Source organism: Peromyscus leucopus, chromosome 23, assembly GCF_004664715.2.
Source record: "Peromyscus leucopus breed LL Stock chromosome 23, UCI_PerLeu_2.1, whole genome shotgun sequence".
NCBI classification, from domain to species: Eukaryota; Metazoa; Chordata; class Mammalia; order Rodentia; family Cricetidae; genus Peromyscus; species Peromyscus leucopus.
In genome coordinates, this window is record NC_051082.1 from 42,618,372 (window position 1) to 42,634,768 (window position 16,397).

Consider the following 16,397-nt stretch of genomic DNA (forward strand, 5'->3'; position numbering starts at 1 on the left):
AATAACGACAAAACAAAACAAAGAACCAACACAGTAATGAAACAGAAAAACAAAAACCATTCTTAGCAATGTGATGCTCAAAGGAACTTCTCTTTAAACAGTATAATATTATTCTACCAGTCATCCGATAGAGTATACTACATTTATAATAAAAAGTCCTCCATTAACTTACCTCCTTCAGTTTTCCACTACTAAAGGTTGGTGTCAGCAATGATCTGATTCTTTTCCATTCTTCATTCTCAGATTGTGTTACACCTTTTTTCATTATTCCAGGTGGACCAAAAGGCTACCATACAAAGAAAATAGATTATTCCCTCTATTAGATTGGTTATCTTAACAGTTATAAAATCTGCATAAATAGAAAACATTTGTTAATAGCTACTAACCCTCTTCTAGGGGCAGGTTTTATGCTATCCTCTAACATTTCCTCAAACTAGGGCTGTAGCAATGGCTCAGTGGTTAATACCACTTGCAAAGGACTCTGGTTCAATTCTCAGTAGCTACATTAGGTGGATCACAAGTGCCAGTAACTCCAGTTCTGGGTGTCTGATGCCCTCTTCTTCTCTCTGTGAGTACCTTCACACATGCAGTACACATACATACATTCAGGCACACATATGTATTAAATAAAATATGTAAAATACCCCCCAAATTAAATAAGGATACATATAGCCACCTGTGTGGGATAAAGCTGTTATATTACATTCTTCATTTCGATATGATTTCTTCTATAGAAAAAAAACTGTCTTTCTATGTGAAGACACAGGTGGGAGAACAAAAGTATTCTCCAAGTCAGTACAGAAAATTTTGGTTACTTAGTTAGGTTTCTATTGATGTGATGAGGGCTATGAATAGAAGCAACTTGTCATGGAGATGGTTTAGTAATCTTACACCTCTCAGGCATCAGTCTGTCACTGAGAGTACTCAAGGCAGGAACTTAAGGCAGGAACCTGAAGGCAGGAACTGAAGCAGAAGCTTTGGAGGAATGCCACTTACTGACTTTCTCACCATGGTTTGCTCAGCCTGCTATCAAATACAACCCAGGACTAACAGCCCAGGGGTGGCACCAACTTCATTGAGTTGAACACAGTCACTAATGAAGAAAATGCCCCACAGCCTTTCTACAAGTAAGCAGATGGAGGTACTTCTCAACTGAGGTTTCTCTTCCTAACTATGTCTCGGTTTGCTTCAAGTAGCCAAAATACAATGAGAACCATAGGGTACATATAGGAGGGCTATATTGGCAACCTTTTCATTAGACCAGCTTTTAACTTACAAGTATCTTCAGGGTGAGCTAATTTGAAAAGAAGTGACATGACATAGTAACCATTAAATTATCACAAATACGAAGGACTAAGTATTATTAGTCTAAGCATTAATTGTATATAATGGAAATATTTCTCCTTGATTTTTTATACTGAAATATAAGCAAAAGAACACTATAATTCCCTTTTCCTGATAGAAAGTTTCTTCTGCCACATGCCCCTGTATTTGATTCTAACTTGAAATATTTCAATAGTTCCTAATGATATAAATACTTGTTAATAATGAGAGGGAAACTTCATACATGTGATAAAAACTACATCACACAAAACCTTCATCTAGCACCTCACTTTGTTAAGAAACATTGATTTTTCCCATTAACAATGATTTTACAAGACCAGTTCTCACCTCTTACTACATCCTACCCTGGTGTCTAGCTATTGAAATAAGAGAAAAAAAGATATACTCAGAGGCACACAGATTTCATGGAAGTGGAAATATTTCCATATTCAAGTTATGTTATTAACCATGTGGAACAAATAAAGATTATACAAAAAGAATTAAGGAAACTGAATGTGACAGAATACCTACAACCACTCACACTCAAGGCTCAGGGAACATTGTGGAAGACATGGTGAAAAGACAGCTAGAGCTAGAGGAGTGCCACAAAGGGCTGGACTCTGGGAGTGACATGGGTATGGCTCACATGGACTCACAGTTGCTGTGGTTATCCTCACTAGACCTCTAGAAGATCAATCCAATTTTAAAAATCCAGCACAGTCGAAAAGCAGCTCATGATGTCCCCATCCCTGTCTGTAGAGCTAATATTAGTTGCATGAGCATTTTTTCCATGTATACACAACTCTATTAAAGATGTGCAATGCCTACAGGGCCATGAAGAAAGCATCAGATTCAATGAGACTGGACTTACAGATGAGTTTCCGGCACTATGTGGCTACTAGATTTTGTACCCTGGTCTTCTGCAATAGCAGTCAGTTTTCTTAATGTCTGAGCCATCTCTCCCCATGCAGTGTTGTAAAACATACAAAAGCACGTCATAGGCCCTAGTACAGAAGGTGTTGTACTAACTGGAATGTGATGCTAATCTAATTGGCTTCTAGATTCTTAACGTTTATACTCTCAGATTGCTGCTTTCAATGTTTGTCTTGGAAGTTTCATTTTACCATGGGCAAAGATTTATACAGAAACTTATAACTAAACAAAGTAAAAAAAAAGTTGGCCTCAGAATGCTCACTCCTAAATGTGACAGCTAAATTACCCACTCCAAGGCTCAGGGGAGATTTAAAAAAAAGGGAGAGGAGCAGAAGAAACATAAAGTCTGGCCTGGATAAGAGGCTCACTAGTTAAGAACATATACTGCTCTTGACAGGGACCTGGGTTCAGTTTCCAGAATTCCTGTCAGTTGGGGCAATTGTCTGTGATTTCAGAACCAGGGAATCCAACACCTTCTTCAGGTCTTTATCGACTCTTTACTCATATACACAAACACATACACATTTTTAGTGAATATAAATAAAGTTTCTTAAACATTTTAGAATCTATAGGAAAGGTACAGTCATATAGAAAGTTCACTTCTGGGCATAAAAAGGTCAATGCACTCTTGAAATCCCAGAAATTGTGATTAATGGCCCAAGACCATTCACAGGATAAGACCCGTCAACATTCCACTATGAAGAAGGATAGGATTCATGAGGTTCTGTCTCTCCCTGAGGATTTATAGGTAGGTAGTGACAACCAGAGAAGGAAGAACCATTTACTTCAACAGTGTACAGATTAATAGGATGTCTATATTCCTGCAAATAACTCTCCAATATTTGGTCTCTTGTAATCAACACTTAATAAATTCACTGAGTCACCAAATTCATTTAAAGGCATTATAGTAGCAGAAAAATAATTTAGTAGAGTGAGAACAGTAAGAGTGGGAGAGAGACAAGATGAGGTAATAGGATATGAATATAAGCAATATATGTATGTGTGTGTGTGTGTGTGTGTTTGTGTGCATGTGTGTGCATGTATTATATGTCTTTCTGTTAGAATGGATTCTATATATTGCAATAATATAATAATAAAATGTATAATACATACATATATGAAATAATAGAGACATTAAAAAATAAGAATTACTGTCATTACTCATGTGCACATACCCATATACTGATGCAAGGCACACATATAATTTTTAAATTAGAAATAAAAGTTATAAAAATAAATTATTAAAATATTCAACACAGTGTTGTTGTATGCTTTAAACTCTGCACACAGGATAGAGGCATTTAGATATCTGTGAGGTGAACATCAGCCTGGATGGACTACATATCGAGTTCCAGCACTGGCAGAGATACTTTTGAGGCAGTGTTAGAAAGGAAATAAACATGCCCTTATTATAAAGGAGAGTAAGAATGACAGAAACATATATCAAATAAAATATATAATTCATAACAATAAATGCTTTATAATACAAACTCACAGCAAACATTATCCTCAACAGAGAAAATTTATATGTGAAAATTCTACCAGAAAACTTGCTGAAATGATGAACAATTTCAGTAAAGAGTCAAGATACAATTCAGCTTAAAAAAAATCAGTAGTTTTATGTATACTAGCAGGCTAAGAAGGAGATTGTTGACATGTTTCATTTTAAAATACCTTCAAAGTATATAATAGACCTTGCAATGATCCTAATCAAGGAGGATAAAGAACTCTACAGTGAAATCTTTAAATCACAGAAGAAAGAGACTGAGATAATACAAATGGAAAGACATCCTTTAATTCTAGACTGGTAGAACTGACATTGTGAAAATAATGATTTTACCAAATGCAATTTGTAGATTCAAGGCAACACCAAGAAAATCACCATGACATTCTTCGAAGAACTAGAAAAAAATTCCTAAAATCCATATGGAATCAGACAAGATTCTGGATAGCCACAGCAATTAATAATAAGAACAATGCAGAAATAATTATCATTCCAGATTTCAAAATACGTTCCTTAGCAGTTAATAAACATAGTATCCTACAGGTGCAAAAACATATATATATGAACACAAACATGAGTATACATGACTACAGTCACTTGATATTTGAAAAAATTCCAGATGGCTCAGAGGTTAAGAGCACTGACTGCTCTTCCAGAGGTCCTGAGTTCAATTCCCAGCAACCACATGGTGGCTCACAACCATCTGTAACGAGATCTGATGCCCTCTTCTGGCCTGAAGTCATACATGCTGTATACATAATAAATTAATAAATCTTTAAAAAAAATGCCAGGCGGTGGTGGCGACATGCCTTTAATCCCAGCACTCGGGAGGCAGAGCCAGGCAGATCTCTGTGAGTTCGAGGCCAACCTGGGCTACCAAGTGAGTTCCAGGAAAGGCACAAAGCTACACAAAGAAACCCTGTCTCAAAAAACCAAAAAAAAAAAAAAAAGGAAAAGAAAAGAAAAGAAAAAGATCCAAAAATACACACTGGAGAATAGACAGTAACTTCAACAAATGTGATGAGAAAACAGAATGTCCACATGTAGAAGAATGTGATAGATCCATATTGATCGTTGTACAGAAAACTAACTACAAATAGATCAAAGACATCAGTGTAAAATCTAAAATGCTAGCTTTTCCAGAAGAAAACTGAAGCAGTACCCTAAAGAATATGGGTGTAGGAAAGGATTTCATGAACAGGACTCCTTATGTCTGGAAATTAAGGTCAACAATTGACAAATAATGCCTCACAAAATTAAAAAGCTTTGTACAGCAGAGGAGGCAGTCAATTGAGTTGAAGGCAAACTCTATAAAGTGGGAATCTTTGCCACCAGTACATCTGATAATGGTTTCATAACAGAATCTATAAGGTACCCAAAACTAAGACTTAAGAAAACAAATGACTCAACTTAAAAATGAGATATGAGAGATGGACATAGTGTCTCACACCTTTAATATCAGTACTACAGAGGTAGAGGAAGGTGGATTTATGCAATATGAAGAACAGCCTGGTCAACATAATGAGTTCTAGGACAACCAGGGCTATGCAGAGAGACTGTATCTCAAGGAAGGTGGGTAATAAAGTTGAAAAAATTCTCAAAAGAAGAAATTTAAAGTATAAAATATGGACTGAATGCTTGTTACCCATGGAAATTAGGTAAATAAAAATTAGAACAACTTTGAGATTTCATATTACCAATCTCAGAATGGCTAAAATCAAGACAACCACAGCAAATGCTAGTGAGGATGTAGGAAAATAGAATCAAAATCTACTGTGTGATTGGAAACTGGTGCAAACTGAAAATCATTGTAATTAGTTCTTCAATAAACCAAACACACATCTAACATATAACCCATATTTACCACTTATTGGCAATTCTTCATAAAAGACAACATCCTACTCCACAGATGCTTATGCAGATATGTTCATTGATGCTCTGTTCACAATTACTAGGAAATAAAACAACCTAAATATCCTTCTATAAATAGATAGTAAATAGATAATGAAAATGCGGCATATTTATAGAATGGAATACCATTTAGCAGAAACTTAAATCAAACCAGGCAGTAATTGAGTGGAACTAGAAAATATTATATTGAGTGAGATAACCCAGACCCACCAAGACAAATACCCCATGTTATTTAATTCCTTTGGTTCCTAGCCTCAATCGTCATATGTGTGTACACAACAGAGAGTGATCACAGAAAGGAGAAAACTAAAATGGGGCTGTGACAAGGGGAACATCTAAGAGGAAAATAGCAGGACACAGGTAATAAGAAGGAGAAATGGGGAAAATGGGAGGGACTTTTAACTGGAGAAGGAAGAAGGAGGAAAATACAGAAGGAGAGGAAGAGGGAATGATGAATAACACTATGGATGGTTGAATGACACAGGGATTCAATATTTTATATTATCTAAAGGGAGCTTGGGTGGGAACAGGGGAGGGATGAGTAGGAGAAAACAAATGATATATATATATATATATTTGTATTTTAACTAAAAAGTTTTGAAAGGAAACACATGAACTATGAACCAAAGGCTGAGGGGTCCCCAGCTGGATCAGGCCCTCTGAATACGTGAGACAGTTGATTGACTTGATCAGTTTGGGAGGCAACTAGGCAGTGGGACCAAGTCCTGTGCTCATTGCATGAGTTGGCTGTTTGAAACCTGGAGCTTATGCAGGGACGCTTGGCTCAGTCTGGGAGGAAGGGACTGGACCTGCCTGGACTGAGTCTACCAGGTTGATTGCAGTCCTCAGGGGAGGATTTGCCCTGGAGGAGGTGGGAATGGGGGGTAGGCTGGGGGTAAGGGGAGGGTGTGGGATGGGGGAGAATAGGGGAACCTGTGGCTGATATGTAGAACTGAATGGTATTGTAAAATAAAATAAAATAAAATTAAATTAAATTAAAAAAGTTTTGAAAGTACCATTTTAAGCTGTTTACATAAGGAGGTATATAAATGTGGATAAATTATCTTAGCTCTGTCATCAGACCAAACTGAGTTTGAATGTAAGCACTCACACTTACTAATGAAGCTTAAACACACTAAAACATAAAATAAATAAGTAAACTGCCTAAGAAAAACTGAAGGAGAAATGAAAACACAAACTTTAACCTTTTTTATGATTACCAAGCTTCCTTAGGGACTATGGGGTGACATAAGTATAAGGAGACAGTAAACAAGCCTCTGCCCTGAGACAGAAGAGCTGCTAAAATGAACTAGTGACTTCTGCTTTTTGACTCTGCTTGCCAATCCTCTGCTGACCAAGGTCATCTGCTCTTCCCCCTTGAGAAGTGACCACCATGAATTCCCACTTAGACAGCATGTTTGTGCCTGTTCAACAATGGTTATGAAGCAATGAGGGAAGTTTTTGTTTATCTCTTCACTGACAATTTCTCCTACAGAAAGAGTGACACTCCCACATATTAACAATACAGCATGAAAATACATAGCATGCCATGTACATTGTTTCAAAATTTTGTGAATACATAAGAATTTCATAATAAAATGTTTGTCCATTTGTGGTGCTGGAGATTGAACTCTGGGTCAGGTTAATCTACCACTGAGCAACATCTCCAGCCTGTCATAACAATGTTTTTTTGTCTTTGTTTTAAAAGACAGGGTTCTTCCGTGTAGCACTGGCTGGACTGGAACTTGATTTATAGATCAAGGCGGTGTTCAAACTCAGAAAGTTCTGCCTGCCTGCTGTGATTAAAGGTGTGCAGCAACACAGCCTGGATGAGTTTTTTGGAAGATGCAGGTGTTCCTATGTCAGGAGTGGAACCTAGGCCTCCTGAGTGAAAAACAGGAATCCTAACAGCTAAACTATGTGAGATCATAAAAAAATTGTCAATGAATACTTACATATTCCTTCCTTCTCTTTTCATATTTATGCCTTATTGTTTCAATAATTATTGTTGAATACATGTATACATATTTATATACATACATATTCCTGTGTATAGCATGTTTGGTGTGTAGAATCTTCATGTTTTTAAAAAGGAATACTCACACGTCGATTTGTGAAGACAGAATAAAATGCTTTCACTAGCACATTCTTGATCATATCTGGTTCTGTGATAACCAGCACAGGGACCAGCCCATTATATAGCCTGTATTGGGAAAACAGAGATGATTACATTTTGATCCTGATGATACCTCTGGTTCTATAATACTTGTTTCTGTGAACTGAAACTTGGTCTTCTGTAAGAATAGCAAGTGCTTATTCACTGCTACTCTGTTGCCTCTAAAGGAAAATTATTAACAACTGATTAGCAGTAATGTTTCAAGGAACTTTTCTTTGGAGCCATTAGAAATGCAGCACAGCATGCCCATGGCCATGGGTCAATGGTCTTCACAGCTCAGCAGCCCTGTGATTAGTATTGTGGTTTCTGATGATGGATGAGAAGAGATGAAGCAGAAACTCTTCCCACTTTTTGTTGCACATAACATAGTGATGTCACTTCTTCCCAAGTCCTAGAAAAATCCCCAATTGCCTCAATCATCACAGAAAATAATTAATGAAACAAGCCGATAAGTCAACAACACAGTGTAACATAACCAACACATTATCTTCAAAGCTAGTAATATGTGTTGAAAGGAAATAACCATACACATTATTATTAATAGTCAATGCCTTACATAAAATATAACAAAAATTAAAAAAGTAAAAGAACATTCAAAAAAGTGTGGAATTACAGAACTCTAAAACCAGTAGTCAGGAGGCAGATATGGAAGACAGTGGCTTCTAGGCCAATGTGTACATCATAGCAACTTCCAGTCCAATGTATATATTGAGAACTGGTCTCAAAACATAAACCATGGGCAAGGCCCAGGATACCTCAAACCTATAGAAAGAAGTATAGGCAGGTAAGGATTACTGTGAATGAGAGAAATGGTCTTCCGGAGGGAAGATCATGCAAACTGGTCACCCGATTCCACATGATCAGCCCTGAAAACATACATACAAAAACTATGCAGACTAAATAGGTCATACTTATGACTACAAATGCACTTATATATACATTGAGTCGCATAACAACAATTGATGAAAACCAGAGGATATATATGAAGGAACAAAGGGAAAGGAGAAAGGATACAATTGTATTATAACCTCAACCAAAAAAATGAAGTAATAAAAATGAAAAAAAACCCATAATTTATACACATATTAAATTTAACAAAAAAATAAGTATAAATATGCCTATTTTCCCCTTAGGCTATCTTTGAAAAGTCCATATTTACTAGAAATATTTTTGATAAAATTATTTTTGTTTTTATCTAAGTGTAAATCAATATGGACAGGAGACACTCTCCTGAATTTATGAGCGCAAATTACATGTCTCTGAATTAATGGATATTTTACAAGTTTTAAAAGTCTCAAGGAAGTATAATAGAGGCAGGAACCCTTCTAAGACATTGGCTTAATGTAAGGCTAGGTATCTCTGGAACAACAAAGGATGCAGACAAATTATACCTGCAATGTCCTCATCTTAATTCAGACTTTGGGCAGCAACATACTTGTGGAATCCTTGGCAGGACAGGATTTCAGACTCTTTAAAACAGGCAAATGTGACCCAATTAACTCTGGACTGAAAAAGTTCTCCAATGCAGTTTGGTGTTACATCATAACATATCTACATATTGAACATTTGCCGAATACTAACCCCCACATATTTCCATACTTTTTATGGCATTCTATATCGTATTTCCACATGCCCTGGGAAAAGAAAAGAAAATGAAAAGTCATTATTTTTTCTACAATTATTGGCCACTAAACTGTAAACAAATGACTCAAATTCCAGCATATCAGGCTCATTATTTAATTTTTCTACCCAACAATTAATGGAAATCCTTCCATGTTCTCTGAGAAAAAAGAAAATACAGGGGACACTTTGACATGGGGAACTTAAAGATATTCATGATTTCTTTTCCAGATATTGTACATTCCAAAAACGTTCCTTCTCTAAAAAAGTAGCAACTGTCTTGTCTTTCTCTTTCGTAGTTCTCTGGTTTTCTTTTGACTCTGAAATCCTGAAACACTGTATTTTCCCATTCCTTGGGTGCTGAGGGCAACAAGAATTAGGGAGATTGCCATAAATGTGCAAAATCTATTTGCTTCTCACTGCTTACCACCCCTTTCCCTCACTTGATAACTTCTCCAGGATTCAGTATAGTCAGTAAATTGAAGACAACATTCATTTACATGTCATATTAGAGTTTATATAATTGCCTTTCATAATATTAAATGAAAAGTAGAAAGGAAGTAGATGAGAATGATTTTGCCTTCTAGTGTCCCTGTTCAATATGAGAAGATGAGAATATGGCGCCTCACATAAAGAAAACATAAAATTGAATGCTTAGTTTGAATTTTCCACCCTGAACTCTGGGGAGAAAAGTCCATGTAATCATTAAGCGGCAATTGTAATTTTGGGGGATAGAATTCTAAGTTAATCAGCCTGGACTCAAACTCTCTGTGTATCTAAGACTGATCTTAAAATTTTGATCCTCCTGATTGCAGGGATTACTGGTGTGTGCCCCCATGTCCAGTTTATATGGTGCTGGAATCAAGCCTAGGGCATTTTCCATTCTAAACAAGCATTCCATAGAAGGGAATTCCATTTCAGCCACTGTGAATGTCAATTATATGAAACTATGTCTCCAGACAGGTGACAGAGTCCAGTCTGTAGTGTTCTTTGCCTAGTGTTTAAAGCCAGACTGAACAAAATCATTTTCCAAGACCCTAAAGAAATTACAAAGGGAACATTACTTCTTTGTCCTTGTCCAGGAACTGAATTGGAAAAGTCTAGTCTAGGGCTGGAGCCAGTGCCTCAGAAGAGTGAAGGTTGTAGTTTTGTGGTGATTTGGCTTTTTCCTGGGCTGTGGTTCAATCCTGATGCATCTGTGACAGAGGTATAGTGTTTTCTTTTTGCCAGCATTTTATGGTTTAGCTGTGTGCTGACCATGGTCATTTCTCCTTTACAAATAGCATGTGAAAAGCTATGCTGCTTAATAAATTCAGATATAATTCTTCATATTATGCAAGATCTCCTGGTCACAGCAACAGTTCTTCCTTAGTCTCAAACATATCACCACCTTCCCCTTGGGCATCCTCATTTCTTCTGGTTCACATAATTTGGTACTCAATGCAGGGCTTAACATTACTAGAATCATCAAGAATGAGTGTTATTGTGCTAAATGTACAAAAAGTTTCAGATATGAGGACCTGTAAGAAAGAATGGAGGAATAGCTGAGAGTAAAACATGGGAGGAAAAGATTCTAAAGAACAACCTCTTTTCATTCATATGCTTTGTCTACTTATACTTGGACATGAATCACTATGGTACTTAGATAAAATTTTTATTTTCATTAAAAAAATATTCCCTTGGTTCCCTGAATAAGGTTGTGAAAATTTAAAGGTATGGGAACATGTCCCTGGAGTTTTCTCCAGTCCCACCCAGGCCTGCAGCCACTCAGACCCAAGTAAACATACAGAGATTTATAATACGTATAAAATGTATGACTGTGGTAGGCTTCTTGCCACCTATTTTTTATATCTTAAATTAACCCATTTTTATTAATCTATAAGTTTCCATGTGGCTTGTTGTAACTAGAGTTTTCCTGCCTTGCCCACAGTCAGGACAAATCTTTGACACTTGCCAGTCCCACAGCCGCTCAGACCCAACCAAGTAAACACAGAGACTTATATTGCTTACAAACTGTATGGCTGTGGCAGGCTTCTTGCTAACTGTTCTTATAGCCTAAATTAATCCATTTCCATAAATCTATACCTTGCCATGTGGCTTGTGGCTTACCAGTGTCTTCACATGCTGCTGGTCATGGCAGCGGCTGGCAGTGACCCCTCTGTCTTCCTGTTCTTTTTTTTCTACTCTCTGTTAGTCCTGCCTATACTTCCTGCCTAGACACTGGCCTATCAGTGTTTTATTTATTAACCAATCAGAGTAATTTGACATACAGATCATCCCACAGCAGCTTGTGGCTTACTTGTACTTTTACATGTTCTTTTACATCTTGTTTCCCCTGTGTCTGGTGACTCTTGACACAGCCTTCCTCTTCCCAAAATTCTCTTCTCTCTTTGTCCTATCTATACTTCCTGCCAAACTATTGTCCAATCAGCATTTTATTTATCAACCAATCAGAGCAACATATTCACAGCATACAGAATGATATTCACAGCAATTCCCCTTCTCTTTTTTCTTTTTTCCTAAAGGAAGGTTTTAACTTTAACATACTAAAATTACATATAACAAAACAATTATCAAGCAAGAATTACAGTTACAATATCTAGTCTATGTATAATATCTAGTCTATTTGTATTTGGCAAAATTAAAGAAGATATCCTATCTATCATATATTTGTGAGTATAAGGTTTTATATCTAACTTATCTTTTATCATAACTAAGGAAATTATAACTATCTAGTCTGCAACTACATCAAAGACCTCAGAAGGATATAATATTACCTAAGAAAATAAGAAGTGCATTGTAAGAAATTTCCAAAAATCTAGAATGACAGAGACAGCTGTCTGCCTGGACAGTCATCCAAAGGTCCCTCTGTAATGTTGAAGCATCCATCTTTAGCCCACAGGCCTAGAGTCTCTCAGTCATGTTTCTCTGTGTCCTTTAGAATGTCTGACAGTTTCCTCTGTGAAGCAGGAACCTGAAAGACCATTTTGTCTTGAAAAGTTCAGTCGTCACCTTCCTATGGGTCTTGTATGTCCAGTCAATACATTTTTCAAGCAGTCCAGGCAAGAACAGTTTCTTGCCCAAATGGCTATTTTTGCCAAGAAGAAGATAAACTCCATATAGATTATATTTGATGCCCATTCTCCTCTCTGGAGTAAATCAGTGCTGCCAGGAGTAGACATGTCTTACTGTCCAGAAACTAAATTTTTAAAACATAAATGCCATATTCTCTAGGTCTTTGAAGTGTTTGAAGATTATGTACCTAATTTAATTATATCTATGTATACCTAGAAATCTTAACAGGACTATAAGTATGACTATCATAGAAAAATAACTATTAATCTGTATTTTTAATTATCTATTATAATCTAAATGAGTTACATAAATATAATACCTCAAACAAGAATAGAAATATATACAGTATAACAAAATTAAGTATAAACTTGTATCAATAAACTAAAGTCCATAGCAATGTAAAACATTCCTAAAAAATTGTTGCTCTTTAAAAGTAAGTTCGTTAATCTAACCTTTCATCCTATCATATCTATACTATCTCCTTTTCTTCTTCAGAAAGAGATCACGATTATAATCAACCTGTTTTAAATAGAAATATTGTTTTTTCTCTGTCTCATACCAGAGGGCTCTTCTGATATGGGACAGAAGAATCTCTCCACCTTTTTTTAGCAATATGTTTGAGCTTAGAGAAGGAGTGAGCCAATTGCATCTCCAAAGCCAGCTTGGCATATTTGGGAAATTGGGTGTAGCTTCTCAGACTACTTCTTGCTGGAGGGGGGCACTGTATCTTATGGGAAAATAAAGAAAATTTTAGGATTATGGAGTAGTCCATGAGGGTATATTGTCTGAGCCAGTTGCCTTGAAACCATTCTGGATGTTGGATCATCTGGGCCACTGTGTCATCAGAGAACTTCAGGGGGTCTTGGCTGTTCAAACCTGATGTATCTTAATCTGGAACAAATCCATAGCTTCTTGCTTTCTGTAGAAACGAAAGCAGAGCCTCCCTTTCAAAGCAACATATCCTTACATCCAAATTTTGAAGTCAAGGTAACTTTAAAACATAGAGGTTTAACTGAGCAGCCTTTACAATCAAATGTCTTTTTGCAGTTAAAAATACCAGAGACAACACAATCCATATTCCCTGTGTGATATTCATCTTTATTTGGCTTGTTTTTATAATACTTTTACTTTTTCTAAAAGACTTTAGTTTTAAAAACGATCTATGTTTTAGCTGGGGGGTGGGGTGGCATATGCCTTTAATCCCAGCACTTGGGAGGCAGAGACAGGCAGATCTTGGTGAGTTCGAGGCCATCCTGCACTACAGAATGAGTTCCAGGAAAGGTGCAAAGATACATGGAGAATCCCTGTCTTGAAAAACCAAAAAAAAAAAAAAAAAAACAACTTTCTATTTTTTTATATAACTGCATGTATTACGTTTTTTCTCTCTTCCAAGCCTATGTACATTTTTACAGACATCATAAACCATTCCATCTGAATCTGTCTTATTGTGAACCACTTGCTTTAAAGTGCAGTATTACTAAGACTGGCATGGCAGCTGTGGCTGTTGGCTCCACCCACCTCAGCTTTCTAACATGGCAGTGGTATATTTACCACCAGCTCTTGGTCTGCAAAACCATGTGTACTATCAACTCTCAGAAGCAGTGGTTCTATGTTTGTATCAAAGCAGCGTGTAGCCCAGAAAACTTTTATTTTTTGTCTGTAATAGCAAAGGCTCAATCTACCATACAGTGTAAAAGGGGAAGTGCTGAAGATATTGCCCTATATGCTGTGAATGTGTTGCTCTGATTGGTTAATAAATAAAGTGCCAATTGCCCAGTATCAAGGCAGGAAGTATAGGTGGGACAAAGAGAGAGGAGAATTCAGGGAACAGGAAGGCTGACTCGGGAATGGCCAACCAGACACAGAGGAAGCATTATATAAAAGTACCTACCAGTAAGCCACAAGCCACATAGCAACTTATAGATTAATAGAAATGGAGTAATTTAAGATATAATAACTAGATAACAAGAAGCCTGCCATATCCATACAGTTTATTAGTAATATAAGTATCTGTTTGTTTACTTGGGTCTGAGCAGCTTCAAGCCTGAGCAAGACTGGAGAAAAAACCAGCTACAGAAACACGTATGTGGAAGTTTAAAGATGGAATATCACCAATGAGGGCCTCATAAGTTTCCTATTTTGGGTTTGTGCTGTCGGATTTTATACATGATTGTTTATAGTGAATATTTGAGTATGATTCATTTGTAATTCAGCACTCCTGTAGATCTAGCCAATATACTCAAATCTAACCGGGCGACATTAGATAAAAATAAGATGTCAAAAAATAGAGGTAAAGGGAGCTTAGGACCCAGAGGTTGCTTAATTTCTTGGATTACTTTCACTTTATGATACCTCAGAGGATAAGAAGGAAATTCTTTTTTTGTGCAGTTATAAAATCACCCGAATTGGCTCCTACTTGTTTAAGTGAGTCAAAAGCCCATCCTCCTCAGGATCTTCCTCATTTTGCTTTTAGCCTTTCTTTCTCTAATTTTTAGAAATTCATGAAGAAAGTTCAATTGAAGATGCTACTATATGGTATGGCTAGTAGCCTCAACTTGTGTCAACAATTTATTGCTCAAACTTTACTCCCAGTTAGAAAAAAAGTACTCTTCTCTCATGATTATTTATTACCTAGTTGACTTATAACATAGGTGATTTCAGCAACTATTGAAAATGTAATTGCTCATTTATTTATCACAGTCCAGCATCACTTACAACAGACTCAGCTGGAAATCTCAGAAAAATCACAGATTACAGGTCCCTTTTCTTATTTATATCATATTATAAAAGAACATACCACTTTCCCACAATGATCTGGATGTAACTGCTACCATTTATTGATTTTAAAAATATGCTAGGAGATACTATTTGGCTGAGACCTTCCCTGAAACATACTACAAATGATTTGACTCTCTATTTCTCCATATTAAGAGGAGATAATGACCCCTCTTCTAGAAAGCTTATTCGTGAGAGTCAAACACCTTACAATTAACACATCTAATCATCACTCATGCACAGTTGACCAGTATTGGCACAAATCTTCTTTTATCTCCTATACTGTTAGATACTCCTACATATCCCTCTGGAACACTCTTGCCACCGAGGGGACTTATACATTGAATTTTTCTGCCCACTGATGATGGCTGAATCTTGACTTCTTATTATAAAATTCTTGCTCAGATTATTCAGAAAATAGGTGTCCTCAAGCCCATCAATTTATTGCATGATAAATTGACAAGATAGTTCTCCCCTTCACAACATGATTCACTTTGTGCCTTCACTGACTCTTGAGAGGTAGCTCTATTTGACCTTATGGGACAGCTTTGTACTTCATATCCTGAAGATCCTTTAATTCAAATTTTCCAACACTACTCTCTAGTTATCCCAACACTTTGTATTATGTACACAATCCCAGAAATAGCTATGTGTTCCTTGGTGAGAGTCCATCTGGAATGCTCAATGTTATACTTCAAGAAGTAACTCCTCATACATTGAATGTTTCAACTATGTATTCCCAGAATGTAGATTTCTTTTGCATTGCCTCAACCTCTAAACACTTACTCTGACAGTTCATATGCCATATATGATTCTCAAATACTTCCTAGTGCTCTTTTTGAGTAGACTGAGGATGAAGAAAGGTTTCACTTTTTTCAGCTTGCCAAACAACTGTCAGAACCAGGAGGTTCCTTAATTTCTACAACACTTTCAATAACACTACAGTCTTCCTGGTCATTTGGAAAATGGGAATCAAGCTGTAGATCCAGATTTGCATTATTTTATTGAGATGATTGCTGAGACTGCTTGGTTTAAGGAAGCTATTGACTCATGCAATTCACCATCAGCACTGTGCTATGC

At 36.6% G+C, this 16,397-nt stretch overlaps 1 protein-coding gene across 4 annotated transcripts in view; it reads right to left on the bottom strand.

Moving 5' to 3' along the window:
• The window catches only part of LOC114687273 (cytochrome P450 3A13-like), a 52,581-nt gene that overhangs the window by 28,745 nt on the left and 7,439 nt on the right, over nt 1-16,397 (bottom strand). For 3 of the 4 annotated variants that reach the window (XM_028861962.2, XM_037198468.1, XM_037198467.1), the window contains exons 3-5: nt 9,429-9,481; nt 7,775-7,874; nt 173-286 (exon numbers count right to left, since the gene is read on the bottom strand). In XM_028861962.2, the coding sequence (XP_028717795.1) occupies nt 173-286; nt 7,775-7,874; nt 9,429-9,481 (267 nt within the window). The remainder of the gene's footprint in view (nt 1-172; nt 287-7,774; nt 7,875-9,428; nt 9,482-16,397) is intronic. The other variant, XM_037198469.1, reaches the window with a different exon arrangement.